Below are 25785 nucleotides of genomic sequence, written 5' to 3' on the forward strand. Positions count from 1 at the left end.
AATATGTAGGGGATTTCCTCCTGATTACAACGCAATTTTTATTTGCTGCCAAAATTCCCTCTAAGGGGGTAGAATTGACCCCTGAAAATCCGGTTATTTTCTGATTTTGTGTTATAAATCGTGAACTGTAAAATATTTTTTTACCAGATGCTGGATCTAATTAAAAGAACTAACTTTTGCGTTGAAGCTGCGAGTTACAAAATAAAATCGGAAAATAGCGGAATTTACAGGGATTGATTTCATCCCTTAGAGTGAATTTGGGCGGCAAACAGTTTCAGATTTTTTTGAACTTCCGGGTTCGGGAGATCTTCCCTTGTAAGTCGAAATTCTGTGGACTCATTATTCCCCCTAATATATCTATAAGCGAGTTCAAGGTTCAAGAAAGGCCAGTGTCAGAGTTCACACTTGTCTAATCAGCGCTAGAAATTTTGCTAAAACTTTATATATTTTTTGTTCTTAATTAGGCGCGACGTCCCACTATTTTTCGCGCGGTAATGGCTAGCAACCACCCTAACATTCACTACACAACTCCAGCGAACCTACCTCTAAAAACCCATCTCTTACCCCTTTCCCCCAAACAGCAGATTCCCTATCTCCAGATGATCAATTGCGAACTTCTGCAAAATTGAAATTAACATTGACATTAGCCCCTCCTGTACGCGCAACACAAATTGTCCTCCATGTGGTCTCTCTAAGAATGCAATTCTTACTCCTGGACCTCAAGTATGACGCAAACCACATTTTTGTTTAGAGATACCTTACGACTTATGTCGTTTTGCCATGTAACCACAGATTTGTCCTCCCACGCGAATTGTTGTCCGTTCGGGCAATGAAATCGAGAACGACGACTTACGTACGCGCGAGCTTAATCCTGCCCGTTCTACCGAGTTCCCTCCCTTATAGAGACCGCAAGGAGGATGACTTTCTCCGGTAACTCGTTGGAAAGTTTCTTTAAAATTCTCCCACGTGCACCTAGGTGCAATCACTAACCTCGGGCTCTTCTGAAAAATAATAAAGATAAAGCGTAGATTGCAGTGGCTCTTGCCATGGTGAACGCAGACGGGCGTCTCTTTGTCTTTTCAGAGGGAAGTGAGATTTCTTGCACTTTCCTCCGCGCCTGCACGTGGTGTCGTTCCCAAGTACGCGCGCCTCTCCAAACGAATCGCGAGACCGAGGCAATCGTACGTCTGGCTTAAGGAGGATAACCACTGTCCTAGGTGGAAACCCGAGGTCGACTTTGCAATTTGCTCTTGAAGGGGGTGCTTTCTTTTCATTGCAATTTGTTTGTGCACCGAAGTATATTAAAATGCATTCTTTCGAGAGTAATACGACACGAATGTACCTATTTGTGGTGGAAGGTTGGTGTGTTCGAACGAAGTTTCTTTGCGGTTGTCAGGATTTTTTGGAGCAGAATGGGCCAACTCCAGATGCAATGGTGGACAAAAGGAGGTTTAAGGGGTCATGCTCGGTCAGGAGGCCGAAAAAAGGGTGGTCTTTGGAAATTTTTTACTCAAAAGCTATAACACATTTCCCAAAAAATCTTTTTTCGTTTTAAGGATTGCATCTAGTGCTGTGCATCGTAATTTTTTTATTTAAAAATATTTATCAATAACTAAGTTATTGTCCATCACTCGAAGGCTCTCTAAAAAAAGGCTTCTGCAGTGACCACTGCTGCTCGAAAGTCGATCATCTGAAATAACAAATTCAAAAGAATTTACTTATTATATTATATTATCTAGTATTTGAACGAAGGATTTTTTTATCCAATGCTTAGTCTTTTTTTAATTGACGAAAATCAGGCACAATTTATGATAAAAATTTAAACTTTTACTTTAAACATCAGCCATTTTTTCCTATATCAATATTTCGAAAAATCCTTCGTTCAAATACTAGATAATACAATATAATAAGTAAATTCTTTTGAATTTTTTATTTTAGATGATCAACTTTCGAGCAGCAGTGGTCTTTTTTTAGAGAGCCTTCGAGTCATGGACAATAACTTAGTTATTGATAAATATTTTTAAATAAAAAAAAATACGATGCACGGTACTAGATGCAATCCTTAAAAGGAAAAAAGATTTATGGAGAAATGTGTTATAGTTTTTGAGTAAAAAATTTCCAAAGACCACCCTTTTCTCGGCCTCCTGACTGAGCATATTTTGGAAAATTTGTCCATCAAGGGAAAGGATAGAACTATATTCTCCTTTCTTTTTGGATTTTTAAAATCGCTCCCGATGTTAAAAACCTGCATTTGTTTAAAATAATTGCACAAAAATGATTCAATTTTTTTTTAAACTGAAATAATTTTTTCTTAAAACTTCAATGACTTCTCTATAAGCACCGTAAAGCTCATTTCCATCCGTTTACTACTTCCATAGCTATAATATATTGAAAAAAAGTTAGCACTTAACTTCAAACAGCTGTAAAATCGTAATTTTTCAAAATTTTGAAAAATCCTTTGAGGTACGTTTAAATGTCACTAAAGACTACAAATATTCAAATTTCAGCAATCTACGAAAACCTACTCCGAAATCTGTCCGAGTTCGCATGGAATGTCCCAGTAGCTTAATAAATACCAATCAGATTTATTTCATTACCTATATGTTGTACTTACTCAGAAAAAAAATCTTTAAAAATGGCTTAATTTTTCGACCGATCAAAGTAGAATAACCCCCTTAAGACTAGCAGAACTCCATGTATTGAATCGAATTCGGTTTTGAAAAGGGATCTTAATACCAACAAATTAGACCCTCGTTTTTATGCTAACTCAACTACTATATTTATCGGAAGTGCAGTATACTTATAATACCAATTAAATCGTTTAAGACGAATAAAAAACGACCAGAAGCAATTATTAGTCCGCTACCATTTTATGTGCCGCGATATGAAAGAATTTCCATGCAATAAGTTCCAAGTGGTGCGGAATATGTTTCTGCTACAGATGCAGACGTGTGCAAACCAACCATCTCTACCGCCCTCATTTAATTGAAACCCTCTTTCCACCCCGCTTTTCCCACATCTCTATTTATTCCCTTTTTCGGTATGACTCTTTCCTTCGGAGTAGCATCTCCGGCGGGTCCGATATAACAGCCAGGGAAGCGCAAACTTAGCCGCGGGCACTCTTCGAGATTAAATTTGAAACATTCATAACGTAACGCCGAAAATGCTGCAATCATTCGCGACGGGACGCCAACGGAAGTGTTTGAAGTACGAATCTTCGTTAACGGCAAGCTTTCCAGGCGCCTTAAAAATTCCATCGTCCCGTAAACGAGCTCTCACTTTAATACGCCCGGAGGGTGGAGGGGGGTGTTCGCGATTCTATCTTTCCCCGCTGGCGCGAGTGTATTGTGTGCTTGAAACGGCGAGAGGGGAAAAAATACTGGGGTGAACCGGGGTCGAAGAATTGATAGGGTAGATGCACCATTTGTGGCCACCTTAAGGTATTGTACGAGTTTTGGTTGCTTCTTAAGAAATGTAATATTTTTTCGTGTAAACAATAAATGTAACCTTATATTTCTGGCGGTATATTAAACAAAATATTTATGGTGTGAAATTCTCCACGTAATAATGTTCTGCAAGCAGTTTAAAAATAAGATAATTATGCACATGGCCAAAAACGGTACACCTACCCTATTTGACGCGCGTGAAGATGTCCATGCGATTTGATGCGGAAAATAATCTGGAGTGATTTTAAAAGTGATATACAGGGTGGGTGAGAAATGCCGTATAACCGGGCGTATGGCGATTCCTTGTGCGAAAGTAGATAGAAGTTTTTTGATAAGAAGCTAGTGAAGAATTCATTAGACACGGCATGTCTGACTAACAGGGGAGGCCGCGACACATCTGGGACACGGATTTTGATGAATCTCATATATGTTGTAGTGTAGGTGTAGTAGAACTCCCATGTTGGGTTCACTACCCCAGAGTTTCCGAAATATTATTAAAAAAAAGGTGTTTGCAGACACTAGAAAGAATTAAAAGAATTAAAAAATAATTTTTTTTTAATTCTTTCTACGTCATTTTGAAAAAAAAAAAAATTTTAAAAAATTTTTTACGTCATTTTGAAATGGCACTTTAAATTTTAATTTTTCCTACTATTTTTAATTCATTATGAAGTTTCCTATAAAAACTTGTCACATTTGATACTTTCACCCTAAAGCGCCCCAACATGCTGCCTAGCGTTACTGTCTCCCCGGAGAAAGGGTAGTAGGAATCCTCCCACATTAGCTGAAGGCGTAGCGTTGGAGGGAAAACCGAAACATGTGTTTCAGGAGTGGTTTTCCCCTACTTGGGAAGGCCTGGTCCAGACGATGTGAGATTTTGGACAAAAATCGACTGACAGCGCATATCGTGACCGATTTCAATTTTTTTTTAAAAAATACTCGTAAAGGATACAGCAATAACGGAGCACTGCAATAAAAACCATATCTGTTGGTCTAATTTATAGAAAACACTACTTAGCATAACATAACAAAAACAAATTATGCAGATTAAAGATATTAAAAATTATTTTTTTTACAAATTTAATATTAGCTGTAAAATAAAAATTTACTTTACATTTACAAAATTTATGTTTTAAATAAACTGCATAGCTGATTTAAATATTGTATTTTTAAATTATATTTCAATTTGATTATTTTTTATTTTATTTTTAATAGATAAATTTAAAAATAACTTTTTTATAATTGTAATTCGAAGGAATTAGAATCGAATATTTTATGGTAACTAATTTTATAATATAATTAAATCAGCTATACAGTTTATTTAGAACATAAATTTTGCGAATTTAAAGTAAACTTTTATTTTATAGTTAATTTTAAATTTACAAAAAAATTAATTTTTAATATCTTTAATCTGCAAAATTTAGTTATTTATGCTCTTATGTTATGTTATGCTAAATAGTATTTTCTATAGATTAGACCAACAGATACTGGTTTTATTGCAATGCTCCGTTACTGCTGAATCCTTTACGACTATTTAAAAAAAAAAAATTATTGAAATCGGTCAAGATTTGCGCTGTCGAGCGATTTTTGCCCAAAATCTTACACTGTACGTCGGCAAACGCTCGCGAATTCGGCGCGGCCAAGTTAATCTTTGACCTCGCATATTTATTACTATCAACTTACTAAAATAAAATTCATCTGTATTTGGAAACATGATTACAACTATGTTTTTCACCGTAACACTGTAACCGCATTAACCCGGTTAACCGGATTACTCGGGTTACAGATGAATTCTGTTACCCGGTTAGGCGGGTTAGTCGATGATACGGCGTACCGAAACGGGTACGGGTTAGGGTTCGGTTCCCTGTTACCGAACCAGCATTCATCCATGTAACAATTACGCTCAAAACACCTCCCCTAATCTAAACATTTCCCTTAATTTTATATTGATTTATTCAATAAAATTACAAAATACAGATATGATGTGTTTGACAGCCACTGTCCCTACCTACGGGTAATAGCGGTCACGTTGCGGTCTAGGGGCTGCTACATTTTTCGCATATGCATCCATCCGCCCAGTCCCATCCACAACATTCAGAATGGGCCCAGAGGCCACAAGAGATGCCATCTCAACCACATTTCATTATCATGGCCAAACTGATAGCAAATAATACACTGGTGCACTGCTTTTTCAAGCGTTTGCGAAGTCCAATTAGCCCAAAGGCTTCTTCTCCTTGGTTACTTAGCAACGATTAAAGCGAGGCCAATGGACAATATAGCGAATGATGTCGTGGAACATACAGAAAAGAAATTGCACATCTCGGCCATGCCGTTTTATCATAACAAAACTGACCATCATTGCCCGGAGATCGGGATTGCTCCATTCTCCCCTACATTCAGTCATGAATCTGGATAGATTCGGAATTCACGACGCGCTCAATCCCTGTCGAAATTTCATTCTCCAAGAACTCCGGGGCGAATGCGCCTCCGGGTGTTGACGTCCCACGCCTAAGCGCGCTATCATCTTCGATTCCTGTTGCTTTCGCGCGTCCTGTGTATCTGTTCTATGAACAATAATCATGGGCGAGCCGTGTGTGGGCTGAAGTAAGAATGTCTGCTCACGAGGCCCGTTTGTTGCAGCTGCCTCCTACCGTGGACCTGGCGAGGACGAGGATAAGGACTCGTACGCGGCCAGGATCGCGTTCACGGGGAACTCGCGGATCTTAGGGCCGATCTGCATCGTCGTGGGCGCCCTGATGCTCGCCCTGGGGGTGCTGCTCTGCATGCTCACGAGAAGGGCGAGAAGAAGGGAGCGCAGGGTGGGTTTCCATTGCCCTCTTCACGGAGACTTTTACCCCCTGAGTCCTGTTCAGGGTGTCAAGATGCTCGGTGAGTCTTCTACGTGCATTGTATTATTATTCGTCTGTAAATGTGTACACTGTAGGAGTCGGAAAAAGAGAGCCAGGGCGCCGGGAATCGAACCCGAGCCCCGTCCGCGTGCTGACCCAGTCGCGGTTGCCACCGCGGCTACGCCGACTCTCCTAGGTCCCTGCATAGACATATATAGACGGAGCAGAAGCTGGGACTGTCGGCGAGAGGAACGGTAGGCTTGGAGGGGAAAAGGCAGAAGTCAGATACAGGCACGTCGGCCCGACGTCGGGTTAGCTTCGGAAGCATTCGGTATACATAACCACTGCGTTACCCGATTTGCCTGTATCGCTCCCCTTACCGCGAATCTTACACCCCCCTCAGCTTACGCTCTGTCTATATATGTCTATGGTCCCTGTCTTCCGAACTCCTCATAAATGGACGCCACCTATGGGCCTCATCGCACACCATAGGCCGTTGCCTAAACGTCGGTTGCCTACTACAGTACTGAGTGCGGTGGCATGGCCACTTTGTACACTTACCTATACATGCGTTGTATGTTGCTAAAGAATGACATCTCTCGTTTTGCAAAAATCTGCGCGTTGCGTATTGGTCTCGGTTAGGTCTGGGTTTTTGGTAATTTTTTGCAAAAGTACAGTCCTCACCGATTTCGGTGACCCTGAAATTTGTTGCGGGCATGATTCTGAACAACTTTCTTCTATCCTCCTAGGAAAGAAATCGATTCAATGTTAAGGATGAACTTCAGTAACATTCAAAATAAGCGTAAATCTTTAAAAATTTCAGGCATCAATCTTTATGCAATAGTAAAACCCTCCGCAAAATTTAAGAAAAATTGATTCGGTAGTTTTCAAATTATTCACCTGTCAATTTAACATGTATTCTTATGAGGGAACGCAATATTGAGAATATAACTCCAAAATTAAGAGTGAAATAATAGGCCAAAGTTTTTTAAATCTTGTGTACAGAAAGATCGAACACTGAACAAAATTGTCACAAAAATTCCGGAAAATTGATTCGATGGTTTTTGAATAAATGAAAGAAAATGACACGGAACACTTGTTTTTCTTGGATTGTCAGCTGAGTAACTGTGAAAGTACGGCAACGCCGCAATCAGGTCTAGAGGCGGCAATATTTGAAACACATTACTGCGTTTTGTTGCATATTCGTGGCAGTTTCTGCGATCTTCAATGAAAATGCGTAATTATCAGTATATAGTCATGTGAATATAATTTTCATATTGATCTTTTGTCGAAAAGTAGAAAATTTTCTTGCAATATATATAATCCAGATGAAATGGCAATAGTGTATTCGTGGGAAAAAAATGAAGCACAATTTATTTTTAACCTTCTAACTCCCCGAGTTGCACTAGAAAACGCTCATTTTAAAAGTGTGTAAAATTTGATCACCTGTTTATATTTAACTTCTGAAATAAGGGTTCCAGGGTCTAGGCCTTAGAGAGTTAAACAAACTTCAACAAATTTATGAATTATGAAATTTATATGATAATAAAAAAAGGAGTAAAGATAATATTATGAAGCGGGCAAATTCCTGTGCGAGAAATTAAAAAAATCGATATAACAATATTTTCATTAATAGTATTTTATTTATATTTATATTTATTTCACTGATTGTGCTTTGAACATTGTGTATCGCGTAAAATGCCAACAAAAATTTTAGGTTATGCGACACACACGCGGCGTGATTGAACACGATTGAAGCTCGCGAGTGCTACCAACTGCTGCACGAAAAATTTTCTCATTGAGCAGCGTTGCCACGATCGCGAGGAATTTTCGACTCGTGAAGATTATGTATATATAAGAGTTTTATTAATATAATTAGGATATATATGATCAACACTCACCAAATACAACACACTGACACAGTTTTCACTGCTTTTCATATAAGTAAAAAGGAAAATTATAGTTTGATTATTTCATTTCTTCATCGAATATTCAATAAATTGGCAAAATAAGATAAAGAAATAAGAGCGAATTCAACTAAACTTACGATAAAAATACACTATTGCCATTTCTGACTGGTTTTCATCGCAGGAAAAAGCCTTATTAATATCTCAGAAATGGATTAACTTCTGGCTAAGATTGTCACTGAAGTTCATCCTTAAGGAGAAAAACAGGCAGTGTCCATTTTTCGTAATTTTTAGATTTGCAGCCTATCTTGTTGATGGCAAATGGGACTATCGAACTGTCGAATCACAAAGGGTTGTAAAATTCAAATACCCCTGCAAGATAACGTTAAAGATTTTGTTTATTGGTTAAAAACAGGACCCATTCTTTGCCTCAGCACAAGCTTTTGTCGTCACGGTAAAACGAGAGATTATTTAAGAAGACAATTATATAAGAAAGTTAAATTCATCGAACCTTGTTTCTCTACTGATAGATTAAAGCTTTGTGACATTCCCTGTTTTTCCCCTTACCCTTCAGTTATACCATTCCTACTTATTATTTACCAGACGTATATTTCTGTATACATATTTATATCGCTGACACCAGAAATAGGGAACTTGTTCCTTTTGACCCTATTTTCATCTCTCCAACCACCACCCCGAAGGTAGCCGCCCTTTTCTGTGACCATTTCTGTACGTTCACCACTTTCACATCCCAAATTTGTCAGTAAAATTCCTAATATTCGCTTGGACTTTTGTACCGAACCGAAATAGGTACCTTCGTTTATGGCGCGCCAGTTTCAGCTGACCTCCGACCTACCATTATTCCCATCTCTGTAGGGGTCGAAATGAATTTCATAAAATGTCGATGCGAAAGCAATTTCGCTTCAACATCTCCTGAAAGATGTTACGACGATAACGCTATCATGGCTGTGCCCGCTTCTGCGCGGTTTATCATAAAGCCATATTGTTTCTCCACCCTAGCATAGGAGTTTATGTGCCATCGCTTATTCGATTGCGATATCTGTGTTGTCGCGCGAAGCAACGTCGATCAAAGTTCAGCGCGAAGCACCGTACCCCCTAAACTGCACGATACGCAGTTCGTTTTGAACGGAAGCTTCGCGCGCATATTCCATTTATATTTCTCTATCGAATCCAACCGCGATGCTACGAACGTCGCCTGGGACAGATATAACAAGTTTCCTGTTAATGGAAGTTTCGATTGTTCCAGTTTCATTAAAATTGTACCGCAGGGCAAGCTCCCTCCTGTTTCGAATCTAATATCGTCGGGGGTGATTGGGATATTCTTTATTTCCAGAGATTTTAATATATACCGCGAAGAAGTTACTCACCCTGGCGTTAAAACGATGAGCGTATTACTCTGTGCGGAAACCCTCCAGCCACATATGTTAGCCACACTCGCGGAACGCCCATGGGCGTCCCACGCACAATACACACTGACTGAACGTAAATAATCTCTTGATCATACCACCCAAAGAGTTGAATTTGTTTATTTAACGGAAAAGTCTCTGTTTCCTTTAATTTTTAGCTGGTTCCATAACGTTGAGTGGCAACGTACTAATTGCTCATTATATATTTTTTTATTCTAATTAAGCCTTTATATTACAGATCACTATCCCCTTCATTTAGTTTTAGGAAAAGTAAGAAGTAAACGTATTCAGCTGACCGTTTTCATTCTTAATGTATGTAGCTCACGCTGTTTCAAGTATAAATATGAACCTACTATGTATAATTTAAGTAGGTGCATAACTATTTCTGTAATTATTATTTTTCACGCCCGAAATAGTTTTCCATATAAAAGTTAGCTTGATTCGAAGAAAGGAATATCGTGTTCAATTTAAAATTTCAACATCGTTTTCATTAATGGAACCATGTATTTTCATTGCCTTACAATTTAAAAGTCACCGATGCGCTGGCAATGCGCGCGATATTGAATTAAACGTGAAAAAAGTTGCGATTACCTCAGCGTCAGGCTTATGTTAGTATAATTCTCATGATTATCACATTGCGTGCGATAATTACATTTGAAAGCAAGTTTCGCAAAATTGTACACGACCATGGAGAATTGAGGCAGCCGCACGCCCCAAAAGCTGCATGCACTTTCGTAATGCTTTTTGTTTATCAATTTCTTCCAATTATTTAAAGTGGCGATCGTTTCGCGTAGAAGATATGTAGTAGCCGCGGCGATAAATTGCAAAGTGGAAAATTTCAAGTAAAAACAACAGATTAACACGCGATGCAAATGGAACAAGGATAGTTTATGGTAATGGCTACCTTATCAGCAGCTACGTCTTTGATTAGTTTTGTGGTACATACAGTGCTTTTGTTGTCAGCACCTTAACAGCCGCTGTAACGTATGTTTGGTTTTGTAGAAGTGGTCAACTCCACTTTCTGCTTTCTCAATTTTAGTTCAGCACGCAATTAGTGCTTAATTTTTCATTTGCCTCTACTTTTTAATTTATGCAATTGGTCAGTTTGGTTTTTGAGAGGGTCATATTGTGGTTTACTCGAATAACTGTGACGCTTTATTTTCTGTTAAATATTCATTGCTCTTTTTATTTCATTCTTAAGGTTGCATCTACCCATTTGGGTCATTGGCAACCACGGTAATGGACATAAAAAAATATATTTAAGGAAACATCTTTATGTTAAACGATTTTATTAAAAATCTACTAAAAAATAATTCTTTTTTTTGTACTACAATTTCGATGGTGTTTTTCACTTTAAATAATATCGTGGAGCAGGATATGTCATAACAGAATATAAATCAGTTTAATGCAGAATCAAGCGTCCAAATGAATTTGCTGTGACATATCCTGCTCCACGATTTTATTCAAAGTGAAGAACACCATTGAAATTGCAGTACAAGAAAAGAATTATTTTTTAGTTTTTAGTGCATTTTAATTTAGTAGATGTTTAATAAAATCGTTTAACATAAAAATGTTTTTTTTTTTATATATATTTTTTCTTTTCTAGTTTTTAGTGTTTGTGGATTTACATTTCACAGCTCGAACTTCATTTCAAATATCTTTTATTGCTGCATACAGTTTAACAGTTTGCTATAGTGCTAAAGTCACTGAAAAATAATTATTTTCTTGTACTACAATTTCGATGGTGATATACTACGAACGCCTGCAAAGTTTTAGTTTTACTATTCGTACATACGTGACGGATCATATCTCGATAAATTGTGTAATAATATCTTAGGTAATAGCGCTGCGACTAGCGTCCCGAACGCAACGGCTTCTTGTCGTTTTCGTAAAGAACGCGAAGCTGACATCAACTCGTTTGGATTTGTGGTTATTTGTTATATTTATTGATGACTGGGTAATTTTTTCACCCCCTCGAAGTTATTATTATTTTTTTAATATTGTATTGTCATTCCAATTAAGCACGCAGCTTGGTTAAATTTGAGTTGCCAGATTTGAACCATACACACAAACAAACAGAGGATCGAAGCTGAATAAAATCGTTTAATGAAGATTGACATAGATCAGCGCTGTCCAAAGTCGGTCCCGCGGGAGCCTGGGGCTCTCCCACTCTCGTCCGCGTTGTCAGGGATGCCACGCGACGCTAACCGCGAAGACGCTAGCCCGGCTAGCCCGTCATGGCAGCCTTCGTAGCGTCGCGCGGTCTCCTTGACAACGGAAGGCACGCTGCGCGAAAGAAAGATTGGAAGGGGAAGCGGGCGCGTGAGGGGCCCCTACGCTGGACAACGCTGATATAGATACAGTGATGCCAGAATCGTGGGACGTGGGACAAATGCTTACCCCCACTATGACCTACCGTCGTCCCCCAGTTTTTTCCCATTGCACTGCACACAAGCATATCCCTACACCTGTCCATGTGAGCTGTCTGTTGGGCTTCCGAGCACACGGACAGGAGTAGAGATACGCTTGTGTGCAGTGCGATGGAAAGAAAGTGGGGGTCGACGGTAGGTCATAGTGGGGGTAAGCATTTGTCCCACGTCCCCCGATTATGGCATCACTGCATAGATATTAGATTAGGTTAAATTTAAATTAAATGGAAAAGTTTAACATGTTTCAAGAATTTCGAAGTTCGTGTCCATTCTGTAAGATTAACGTTGAGTTGGTGTAACCTTCTTTCTCTATTTGAGAAAAATATTGAAACAAACGAGTAAAAAGGGAGCTTCATATCCCTCATGTTGATCTGATTATAATTATATGAGTAGTATAGTAAAGAGAGTTCTAATTCAAATTTGAGTTTTGCGTTCAATACCCGTTCAGAGTGATACGGTAGACGTTCAATACACGCTTAGAGTGGTACGGTAGACGTTCAATACACGTTCAGAGTGGTGCGATAGACGTTCAATACACGTTTAGAGTGGTACGGTAGACGTTCAATACACGTTTAGAGTGGTACGATAGACGTTCAATACACGTTCAAAGTGGTACGATAGACGTTCAGTATACCTATGGCGCCAGCATCACTCTGAACATGTATTAAACATCGATCTTACAGCACTGAACATGTATTAAACGTCTATCGTACTACTTTGCACGTGTACAGAACGTCTATCGTACCACTTTGAACATGTATTTTAACGTCTATCGTACCACTCTGAACGTGTATTGAACAATCGTACCACTCTGAACGTGTATTGAACAATCGTACCACTCTGAACGTGTATTGAACGTAAAACTCAAATTTGAGTTAGAACTCTCTTTACTATACTACTTACATGATTATATTCATTTGATTAAGGTGAAAAATTACCTTAGAAAAGTGCTCCAATTTGTACGGTAGGTTTTGCATTTTCAGGAACAGTTTTTCTCAGTCTTTTTCCAATTCATATCAATTTACAATTCTGCGGTATTTTACGACGGCAACGTAAAATATATTTTCTTCTTACGTTTTGTGGTGTCCTTATACGAACAAGTATTGCAAAAGTATCATATCGTGCCAAGGTATTGATATGAAAAAATGGAATTGACTAAATATTAATAATAAAAGTACGCGGTAGTAACATTTTTACACTCATTATGTGTTTAAATACTTTGGGCCACGGAACAATCCCTAGCAACACCCACCAAGACGCGCGTTAATCAAATTATTAATTTAGGTGATCCGTTTTACTTTGCTGCTCTAATGGACCCGTCTTCTATGTAATTGCAATTAAGCCACATAGTCAAATTCGGAGTCGACGTGTGTTACTATCGTAATCCCGTTACTAGCGATTGATAGAGAAATTTATTATCTTCGCTCATCCCATCCTCCACAAACTATGTATAACTGAATCCTCCTTAACCATTTCCCTGTAAATCGATAAATAATCTCCACTTAACAATTTCGTAACAAATTTCAAATAAATGAAATCTGATGCAAATTAAACAGTTATTTCTACTACAAGACTTTTTGCAGTAACCGTGGAATACACGTCATACACTTTGACATACAGCCATTCACAAACATTGCAATCATTAATGCATAATAATTGAAGAGTGCTTGTAGAAAACACTGTAAGTGCCAAAATTAAAAAAAAAATTATACGAAAATGTTCTACTTATGATTTTTGGTACTTACAGTGTTTTCTACCTGGACACTTCAATTATTTTCAAGTCACTCTATTATAAATTCCATTTCCAAACGAAAGCCGATTCAATTCGGGATTTTATGTTCCTTTCAACATAGAATATTGTCCAATCTCCCAGAAATGGGGCCATCGGTTTGAACTTATGATTATATAGTATTTCTATCGATTTTATTTTTACGCGGACGGTATTATTTATATCCCCCGGGGTTTTTATCCCATTCGACGATCACTTGTGTCTCCCACGCGCGAGCGCTGTCTCGTGATAACAGAATTAAGTTGGAACGCAGTAAGTAATGAGATTACGAAAACTGTCAGATGTATAAAAACAAGGAGTTGAGCGCTTCTTGAAGACGCTTTACGGTTTTCTGTTATAGGTCGTTGATTAGGCTTGTCTTAGGAAGCCTATCGGAAACGTTAGTTTATCGCAGTGTGCTCCAGTTCGTATCAATTGGTCCAAATTCAGGACGAGGCTGGATCAGGGTTAGGGTAGCTAACTGGATTGTCGGAATTCAGGCTAATACGAGTCTATCAAATTATTCCGTTGGCCAGACGGATGTGCCACGACTTCTGCAGCTTCTCGCTCTGCATCCGAAACCGAAATCGTAGCGTCGGTATACACATTCGTGTTAGGGGTATCTTTACGCGATCGTTCTAGGAACACACGTTTTACTAATTACAGGGTTTTCCGCCCTAACTGTGACTGCCTAAAAAATTATCGTTGTTTGGAACTTTTTTGCCACAAAACGAATGTGTTTACTAAATTGAAATTTTTTATATTTGGGTTTTAATACGTGTCTTGAGAATACGAATTTTGTTAAGACCCGTTAAGGGGACCTTCCGGACAAAAAGTCGATTTTTTTATATTTGATTTTTCCAGCGTTCAACCTTTTAGAATTACGCGTTTAGAAGGATTTGTTGAAATACGTAAAATTCCTGAAGTTATAGGCATTTGAGTAGCGGCAAATGAGCAACAACCGGCCACTCGGCGCCCACATTAAACTTTAAACGCGTTTTTCTCGAAACAGTGTTCTCAAAATGGTGGGACCTGTATTTCCAAAAGTTATTATCCGATTCGACTGAAACTTTTTTTACTTTGAAGAATATACTGTTTTATTTTAGTAAGAAGTTCCGCTTCGATCAGCCACAAATAAATTACTTTCTATGAAAAACCTATTACAATATATTAAATACAAGCTTAAAATCAGAAAATATAATAAATTTAGCAAGAAATTAGTCAATAGTGAAGAGAATAACTACATTATTTTCCAGTCATTTTTTATGTTTTATCGAAATCGGAACTTTTAGCCCCGGTCTCCCCTACAAGCTCACAAAAAAAAGTTTAAAAATCGACCTTTACTATTTTTTTCGCTATTCCGACCAAATACATTTTTTTTTTCAAAACGACGAAACGCGTCATTTATCAAACTAATCCTTCTAGCTTCTCAAAAAAACTCAAGTCGTTTGGAATAAAAAAAGTTATGCGATTTTAAAAAGTGTCCGAATATTAATGCGAGTCATTATATAAAATATGTACATTAAACAACACACATACCACAATCCCAGGTCGATGCTGCAAAATAACAAGAATAAAACAAATCGTGAAAGTGACAAATCCAAAAACCTTTTTCTGTCCGCTACGCACATATTTCACCAGTCCACCCATGACTCTCGTTCATACCAAACAAACTCGCGTAGAACCTCAGCGGTTGCCAGATGTCAAGCGATAGAAGTGAATTGCGTGCGCCGTGGCTGAAAATTTCATGGGAAGGTTTTTGTGCAAAACTGAAAAGAATATGATTGAGTTAAAGGAACGCGCAGACCTCGACCTGCCGCCGTTGGAATATAGGTCAGCTGTAACCTGCAAAGGTGCGCCCGTAGTAAATTTCTTAGGTCCGTTTAATCGTCTGAGCAGGTTGCATTAAACATTGAATGCCAAGGGTGGCAGTGTCTTTTGAAAGTTTAAAACGGCTGACCAAGAGGGAGCGAATTGCTGGTGGAGTGGAAACACTAATTTCTAGAGGATTTGCTGCGCGCCGTCTGTCAGTTCTGACCGCACTAGGTACACGTACAGTGAGTGACTCGCATTAATATTCGGACACTTTTTAAAATCGCATAACTCTTTTAGAATTGGTCCAAACGACTTGAGTTTTTTTTAGAAGCTAGAAGGATTAGTTTGCTAAATGACGTATTTGGTCGTTTTGAAAAAAAATGTATCTGGTCGGAATAGCGAAAAAAATAGTAAAGGTCGATTTTTTAAAGAATGACGAAACGCGTCAGTTAGCAAACTAATCCTTCTAGCTTCTAAAAAGAACTCATGTTGTTTGGACCAATTCTAGAAAAGTTATGCGATTTTAAAAAGTGTCCGAATATTAATGCGAGTCACTGTAGCTCGTTCATGCGGACAAGCGCGTGAAATGGAAAGATATAGGCCAAGCACACTCTCCTCCACTGTTTTTACGATGAAGTTTCGAGCCGCGGTGACACATAATATTTTCATTCCGCTTCTTCGTATCTTGTTGAATAAATGCGGGCGTCGATGTCGCCCGTTCAATTGACGTTTACATTTGCGCGACGTTGAAGAGCCTTTTACGGCCGAACGCGGAGAACAGAATCAGCGAGACCAGACTGTCCGAACACCTAAGGATGTCTGATAGTCCGACTAGGAACATTAAAATTGATTAAACTGAAATGTAAAATATGTAGTATTATAATATTACCTACTGCTTGCTAGGGAGAGTCTAAGTTAAACTGTTTCGACACATTTGGAATGTGTTTTGGACATGTTATTTAGAAGGATGGCGATTGGTAGGTTTCATTTTGTGATACGAAGAAAGGCACGTCAGCCGAGTGGCTAGCCTAAGCTTGAATGTAGCGAGTAACGAAGAAAATGAAGAGAAAGAGACAGGTTGAGTGGAGTGGCAAGTGGAAGGTCGCCAGAATGCAGAAAAGTGTTCCAAGTACTGCAGTTCAAATGCAGGTCAGATGTGGGGTACCTGGTTGGAAAGAAAGAAATTGATAAATATTATAGTACTCTTTTAAGAGACAATCCTTGCAAGCTATTAATATTTTACGAATCACAGTGGATGTTTGTTAAAGTAAGGGAATGATTGATATGCAACTGGGTTCTATGAGAATTCTTACTTATTTTATAAAATTGTCTCGAGGGGGGTCACCACTGTGGCGGCCGGAAAATTAAGCCATTTTTATGAATTTTTTTCAGGAATAATTTATAGTTTGAATAGAAAAATTGTATTACCTACCTTTAGTACGCTGTCTTAAGAGACTATACAAACATAAATAAATAGAAAAACATGTATAAATTTTAATATATTAATTAATCTTCTAGACCCCCCCCATGCGAGCTGGTCGAAAGTGCAACTATGGAACAACAGGTCCGAAATCAAAATTCATTTTTTTTTTATAAGCTGTATGAGTGTAGCTTCCGTTGTACGTATCGATTTCTTAAACAAATTATTTTGGTAAAAATGGTGCTCATATAGTTTATTAAAAAAAATGAAACGATTCGACCAGCTCGCGTGGGCGGTCTAGAAGATTAATTATTATGTTCAAATTTATGGATGTTTTTCTTTTTATTTTTTTTTGTACAGTCTCTTGAGACGGCGTAATAAAGGTAGGTAATAAAACTTTTCTATGAAGAACTGTAAATTACTCCTGAAAAAATTTTTAAAAATGGCTTACTTTTCCGGCCATCACAGTGGTGTTCCCCCTTAAGTAAAAATAGATGAGGCATTACTATGTACCAACGAAAGAATGTTATAGTTAAAATTTTCCTTTTTCTATAAAGTATAATGAATTGTTATTCAATTATCCAGTTGGAAGCAAAACAGTTCAAGTGTTGAATATTAAGGATCTTTAATTTTTTTCGTGCAAAAGGAAAACGAACGTACAAAATGTGTGTGATACAATATGATTGGTTTATTTCGAAAGAAAAAGAAATTTAAAACGACAATAGTTATTTCGTTGTGCGAGGTATTATGTAAAAATAGTTTGAACTTCAACGAATTGATTCGATCGTCTGCTTCATGACTCCTCTCTATTTCTAGTCAATGAAACAGAGCCCCCTTAAACATGCATCGATTGTGATTCATCGTGATTGAATCGTGAGGAATAATAGAAAATACTGAATACTTATTTCATTTCTAATATATTTGTAGACTACAGAAATATATTGTACCACGATCTAATTGTGATGTGGGTCAAGTCGTATTTTGAGACTCACTTCTAATTGAAAGCACTAATTATCTCAAATTAACGAACGTAATCGATGAAAGATATACATATGCCGGTACATATTATATTGGCAGAGACTCAATGCTTTATTATATTACAATAATTACACTGTCCAACAAAATTAAACTTTTTTTTTGTTCTGTAACATTTAATAGCCGTTTCTTATAGGTTTTCATGCGCTGAAAACGAATTCGCAAACCGTTTGTCGCCGTCACCCTCAGTTTTTGAGAAATTCGATTTTGAGAAACTTGCAAATTTTCAACTTTAAACATCTCTTGTGTCGAAACAGTAATAGTTATTCGGTTGCTTGTTCCGCCAAGTAACACCCGAAGTGCACCCATTTTTGAAGATATTTTTCAATTTATTTTAAAAATTGAGAGTCTAGGAGGAAATCTGACTATACCACGAGATGCAGCAGACATTTTTCCATCGGAAAGCGTCAACAGAAGTGGTAAGTCACGTTTTGTTTTCAACACAGAAGCGAAATAGTTTGGCAAAACGCGCGGCGCCGACAGTGGTAGTCACCCGCGTTAAGCGATTGTGTGACGCTGAGCGGCAGTGTATCGCGCGCCGCCGTTGACTACCACTGTCGACGCCGCACGTTTTGCCAAACTATTTCGTTTCTGTATTGAAAACAAAATGTGTCTTACCACTTCTGTTAATGCTTTCCGAGGGAAAAATGTGTGGTGCATCGCGTGGAATAGTCAGATTTCTTCCTAGACCCTTAGTTTCGGAAATAAATTGAAAGATATCTTCAAAAATGGGTGCATTTCGGGTGTCATTTTCCCTTTGATCGATGTTTAAACATATTTAAATGTTCATAATGCAATAATAACTTATATCGTTGTATTCGGGAGGGTTCATAGAACAACTATTACCGTTTTGACACAACAGATGTTAAAAGTTGAAAATTTGCAATTTTTTTTTAAAAATCGAATTTCTCAAAAACTGAGGGTGATGGCAAAAAACGGTTTGCGGATTCCTGTTCAGGGCGAAAAACTCTACAAGAATCACCCAGTGGATATTGCGGAATAAAAATCGTGTTGGACAGTGTTATTCAAGTCTTATAGGGTAAACTGTACAATGATTGGCACCCTAAGCCGAAATCCCAATTGGAATGTCTATATTTTTTGTGAACTTTTTCTATGGACTTAATTTTCAGTTATTACCAATGATTATGGATTTCTCATTAAAATAAAACATCTCGAGTACCTATTAAGTCTTTTATTTTAAAAATATTCAATGAAAAACAAAAATAGGCGTAAAAGTACAATCATTGGCACCCTAAAATTTGAGGTTACATAGAAAAAACATATGTAGTTAAAAACGATGTTTGAAGTGTTTAAACGGACTATTTCATTCACTATTAAATACCTACGACACTTAATAAATCTGTATTTCAATCCATTACTTAGTTATAAAGCGACAAAATTTACTTACCTACCCCTTATCAAAATTAAAAAAAAACGCCTAAAACTCACCCTATTATCCCACTTTGTGGTATTTCCAGAAGTAAAATGTGTAGTTCAACTACTGGGCTTTGCAGTGGTGTAGTGGAAGAAAAATAAAAAATTGTAAAAAAGTTCTTTCTAAGCTTGTACTTCTTAATATTTGACTTCTTAATCCGGAGTGCCAATGATTAGTGCAGTGTCAGCATTAGTACAGTTTACCCAATGCAGTACTTCTATAATTAACGATTGATAATTTAATACATGCCGCAATAGTATTATATGCTACTTAAAATAACCGCAGAATAACCCTTTTAAATGACTTTACCAGTAACCTCATAAAAGTATATTCATTTAAAAAGGCAATCTCATATCTGAATAATATTTGCCATTACTACACAATAACCAAAGATTAAATTCACAGTAGTTTCTTCATCCTGCTTTAGTTCATACTCCGCAATTACTCAGTTCATACAATTTCCAATTAACTTGAGTATCCCAGGATATTCTCCATTACATTCCAGTGGCTGATATTAAGCTTACAGGTTTAGCAATCCGATATCCCGAAATGGTCGAGAATTCCACTCAGCCCACTAGCACAATACTACCTGTCAAGAATTTTACAGTCGCAATAACAATTTTATTCTCTTTATTTATTTTTACAATATCATTTTGACTGTATTGAGATATAATAAGAAGAGCATATAAACTAATGAACAAAAAGCACGCGTAATTTGTTTGCCTGTGCTAACACAGCAAGCTATTGTAGCAAACCCCCATTTTTTAAACGAATTCGTCGTTTGGCGAAGGGTTAACCGTGTCGACGGTCACGGCAGAATTTGGAGCGAAAGTTAGTCAAGGGTAGCGCCTTTCGATCGTGTCAGGGGAGCAAGGACAGCGCTCAAGTTTCTGCTGGTTCTGTGTCGCGGATCAGCAACCATCGTGCCAATACGAGGCGAATATAGGACGACGCGTGGTTCACCCCTTCCAGGCCCTGCTGTCGGATTATTGATGTTTCTGTTCCATTTCATTCCCGTGCCATCTGCGTAATTAATTGCACGGAATAAGTTTAATGAACTTCTTGGTATTACACGCACCAGGGCCGGAGTTATGTGGAATGCGTGGAGTGTTCCACATTTGACATTTTGGAACACATATTCGACCATTGTTTATTTTTTCCGTGCGTAGGCTGCGTTTCTAGGTTGTCGAAATTGGACGCTTTAATTCGCACGCTAACGAACGGTATTTACTTTAACGCGAGGAATATTGGTCTCTACAAAAGGGGCGCTTTTAATCTCCTTCCAATCAAACTGATTGCAGCACGGGTAAAAAATCCACGTCTGCCCCATGTGTGGGCAGCCTGACTTTAACCCTTAACACTTCGTGGTCACACGGGGTGTATCGCACCAAAGGATGTATTTGCCAGTATTCCTGTAAATTTTTAGAGCTTAATAATGACATTTAAAATTCGGCGAATTTTATCAAAAAGAATCGTACTTATCCACAGTTATTTTTTTTTAAGTACTAATTTCGCTATCAAAATTTACATTTCTAGAGGAAGACTATTAGAGCATTACTGTATGAGTACTGGATACGCACGATTATGTACAATTATCAGTAAAAAGTTAAAAGATTCAAAAATACGAAAGTGGTAACTGAAAAATGACGCTGGGGTGCAGTGAACCCCATGTGACCAATTTGTGATTATAAGCTGCGACCACGAAGGGTTAACCGGTGACGTGGAAGTCTGAAAGGCTCCTGCAGGATTATTTTCCCTATATTTTCCTTCTGTTCCTTAGACCTGGTTTTACAATATGCCGTGTCATGAAGACAATTTTCAGTGGTTTTGTACGAAACATGGAAAAGTAGGTGTCTATTGAAAAATATAATAAAGTCAGTAATAACTCAACTATATGTGAAGAATAAATTTAAGTTTAGATTTAATTTTAATCTGTTAATTTTAAATTCAGGCTTGACATTGTGAAATAATTAAAGAGGAGTTTACGAAACTCCACGTCACCGTTTGTCACAAAGTGTGACGTCACCGGTTAAGTGTTAACACGAGGGATGCAATATGGCCGTATTTACGAGAACAGTGTGAGAAACGAAGACAAAAATTTTGAATACATTGTACGCAGCCCATACAGCACACTTCGTGGCGGCAAGGTTGCAGGATGGTTGCAGTAACCTTGCATTGTTGCATGGTTGCAGCGCAATGTGGATGTAACGTTGCTGCGACGTTGCCATGCAACATTGCACGGCAACGTTCCTACAATATTTCTGCAACGTTTGGTAACGTTTCCACAATGTTACAGCAACGTTCCTGCAATGTTGCCGCAATGTCGCTGCAACTACCATTCGAACTTAAAATATTTCCGTTGTTTGTAAGCATACGAGAAAATGTCTAAGGAAAACAATGTTTGCTTCAGAGAGACAATTATTCTGACAGAGACGATTTTTGTCTCAAAGTTATATTTCCCGAAATTTCAAGATCATCGATGTTTTTTTTTAATGGAAGGAAGTATTTTCATTACTGTAACGTTATAGCCAATAAAAATACAAATTCAGCCATGTATAATATGTTGTCCTTTTTGTCTAGCAATCATTTTTTTCCTGAGACATTTTCTCGTATCATTACAAACAACGGAGATATTTTAAGTTTAAATGTGAGGTGAGTCACCCTGTATATTTTAATGTGAAGAATGACACATGGTGGAAGTTGTAGTACATACCTACTAGTGTTACAAAACCCTAATGGAGTTTGTCAAAATGAGTCTTCGTTTTTGAATAATTTGAGTTTAAAGATTTGCATGGTAGGAGTATAAGTTCGAATACGTTACCATTCTTATCAATCAGTGGTTGTAGCTGTGGCGGTAAAGTGTTCACCTACGACGCTACAGGTTCGAAGCCTCTTGGGGGAAAAGAATTTTGTTCGGGAAAAAGAAACACGAGCTTTATACTTCTATGATTCTGCACAAATATATACACCGTTATTTATATTTTTGGCCCTACTGCCCGAAACGTTGCAGGAGGCGGACATAGAATTATTACTGCAACCATTCTGTAACTTTGCTGCAACGAGAGTGTGCTGTATGGGAGGAGATAAAGTGAGTGGGTAGATATGGACCACGCAGACGACAATAATATTCGTATGCGTGTGTATCAGGTATTCAGTTGCAGATATATTCCATCCCGCAAGTGTCGATAACTGTGTTGAAGCTATCGATTCGTAATTATTGATACGCATGAGCAAGCTACGCGTTACTAACGACGTATTGCAGAGTTAGCAATAATATCAGCGAAGTTATTGCAACAAATTAATGTTGGTTGTTATCGGACAAGGGGATTAATACAAAATTAAATTTTCGTCTGTTCATCCATCGCGGGGCTGTAACAAATAGTCGCATATTTGAGACTCGAATACTTATTTGAATAATTAGGAGTATTTGAATATGCGAATATTCGAACATGAATTCACATTGGGCTTACAGTTATTTGTTTTTCAAACGAATATATTTAATACTTTAGTAGAGGAGACCGGGGCTGGTAGGCCAATTTTTCAGTTTTTGATTTTTAATAAATTATGTGGACGAAATATCATTAAACCGCTTAGTATATATGATAGGGCATATATTTGACTATCTGAGTAAATTATTAAAGCTGACTTAATGTGACAGCAATTAAGGTATTTTAATGTTTCTCTAACACCATCCATGCTGATCAACCAGCCCGATGATTGGAGTTGGTTGACTTACAGTATGGGGTAGGTTGACTATAAGTACAATCAGTTAAGAAAATGATATTAGCAACTTATCTCAGTGGTAATAAAATAACACATTGCCACAAGAGTTGTTTCATTATAAAATATTAATTTCTTTCTTTCATATTTTAATAATAAACTGAACATTTGTTCAACTTAAACATACATTATAATGCATTTATAGCATAGTAAAATTTAAACAAAAAATAAAAATCGCTTTCTGAATAACAAAATAACAATTTAAACCTTATTAACGATATTAGTCAACCAGCCCCGACCGAACATTTTGACTTCAATAATCTATATAACCTTCAATTATTTATACATAAACAAAAATACTATGTCAATAGATCGTCTAATAAACAAACTTTAAAGTAGTCCCTTAACATTTATTCTATTGTTACTACATAGAGAGTGAAAAAATAAAATCTTTAAGTAAAAAATATTTATTTACGCAGTCAATTCTTCGACAAACACTGATAACTGTTGAAAAACGTGCGATCGCGGGGTCGGACATAAATGCATGGCATAGTAGAAGTGACTACTTTCTACAGTAAATCGTTCCGCAGTAGAACATATGTCGGTGCAAAGTTATTAACAATTAGTCGACCTACCCCTTGGGACAACCAGCCCCGGTCTCCCCTAATCTTTGGGAAATTTATATATTTTGAATCAAATCAACCATCAGTTATTGGTATTATTGTTGTAATTATTTTACAATCGTTAGCAAATTATCCAAATAAATAATGATGAATTATTCGAATAAATTAAAAAATTAATTTGTTGCAAAGAGTAAATATTTATTATCTAAATAAAATATTGTACTAAAACGAATCTATTCGGATAATTACATATGCATACATTCACTCAAAACAATTGGAATAATGTCGAATTCTGTTTCACAGTCGATCTACGCGACTTCATTTCCAGCATAACGTTTGAAACTTTAATACAAGCAGGCATTTTCGTAGGAAGCTAAAAATACCAAAGATTAATAAAGTTCCAAATTTATCAATAATGTTCGAATATTTACAGCTCTAATCCATCGTTAATTTAACTTCGACAGTGGAGGAACTTTTTTTATTTAAGTACAAAGAAGATTCAGTGAGCGAAAGTAAATTTAATTATTCGTAAACTTTTATTCAACAATAAATTATCTACCCGTACATTACTTCTATAAATCTTCGTTGCGCGATCTTCATTGTTAAATATTTCGTAAACTACCGCGTGTCTACTCGAAATACGAATCACGGGCCAACTATTTTTTGGGTCTCTACCTACCCGCTGTGTTTCGTTAACACTTCGTTGACACTCTGGGTGTGAGCCACCCACAAGCTGATATCGACGCTCTGTACCTTCTATATTCAAAATAAATAGTTTTTTTCCAAAGCCGACTTACACACTATTTTTTCTCTCAAAGTATAACATCCGAACAACAACCCTGTAAATTTTTAGCTTCTAATATTGAAATTTGTAAAAGTTACAATTTTTTAAATACTTTCCTCGTTTTTCTCGACATGTAGTAATCTAGATTTTTTTTACAAAAAACGATAATAAAATTTCAATCAAAAATCTGTTGGAATATATTCTAGAGACTTCGAAATTGACCCATGATTTTTTTCACAAAAATCGGATTTTATAGAGGAGGATGGCAGTCGTTGAAAAATCGTTCTGGGCGTGAGCCACCCAGGTATGTCAAAGTTGATCGAAAAGGGAGGCGTGTCAACGAAGGGTTAAAAGCGGTTCGCTACACTTGATATGGCCCCTTGTTAGAGGAACGTCCATGGGAGGCCTATCGAGTAACCTATTCAGCTGTACACAGTGTCCCGTGTCCGTTCGAGGATCGACATTCCATCGTACAACTTAATAACACACGCTCGCCGAATATTCGAGAGCCGGCCTGGCTGCTACATCCATGCGAGGCCAGAATCGCGCGCAGCTTCGGTTCCACTCTCTTAATTCCAATCGGAGCGGATTGCATTCCGCGTTTGTGCGTTCCTCGATTCAGACGGCGCTCCTTCGCAGAGGCGAGATGCATTCATCTCCGTGCGCAGTGCCCCTCTAACTGAACCCTGAAAGGGATGGCACGTCCCAAGGACGAGGCCGCGCTTTCGACGCGAGAGTCCACGTCACTTTTTCCTTTCAGAAATCTCATTTCCCAGAGTGTTGGCTTTTTTCCTGCGCGCTGACGCGTCGTCGAAGCGCGCCTGTCTCTCGAGCCACGCGCTTCCTGGTTTCACTGTCGTCGAACGTCAGAATGGCTCCACGTTTGGAATGGAGTTTTTCTTTTAATAGAGCGTTGTAATACGGAGCATGGGGCATCCTTAGCCCTTGGAAGGCGGGTAGGTTGACATTTCGCAGACGAGATGAAGGCTGCGGGGTTCGAATTGAAAGATAATTTAGTAGGGGAGTGTTCGCACGACAGAAGCGTGAACAATATCGGAATTTTTCTTTCGAGGTTGTAAGGCCCGATTCACCTGGAGGTACGCGTGTAGCCGGACGATCTATCACCCGCC

General features: G+C 37.8%; 1 protein-coding gene across 7 annotated transcripts in view; it reads left to right on the top strand.

Moving 5' to 3' along the window:
- LOC143378439 (uncharacterized) overlaps window positions 1–25785 on the top strand; it is a 216665-nt gene that overhangs the window by 118903 nt on the left and 71977 nt on the right. For all 7 annotated transcript variants that reach the window (XM_076830149.1, XM_076830156.1, XM_076830194.1 and 4 more), the window contains exon 3: window positions 6084–6332. In XM_076830149.1, the coding sequence (XP_076686264.1) occupies window positions 6084–6332 (249 nt within the window). The remainder of the gene's footprint in view (window positions 1–6083; window positions 6333–25785) is intronic.

This window comes from Andrena cerasifolii, chromosome 1 (assembly GCF_050908995.1).
Source record: "Andrena cerasifolii isolate SP2316 chromosome 1, iyAndCera1_principal, whole genome shotgun sequence".
NCBI lineage: Eukaryota > Metazoa > Arthropoda > Insecta > Hymenoptera > Andrenidae > Andrena > Andrena cerasifolii.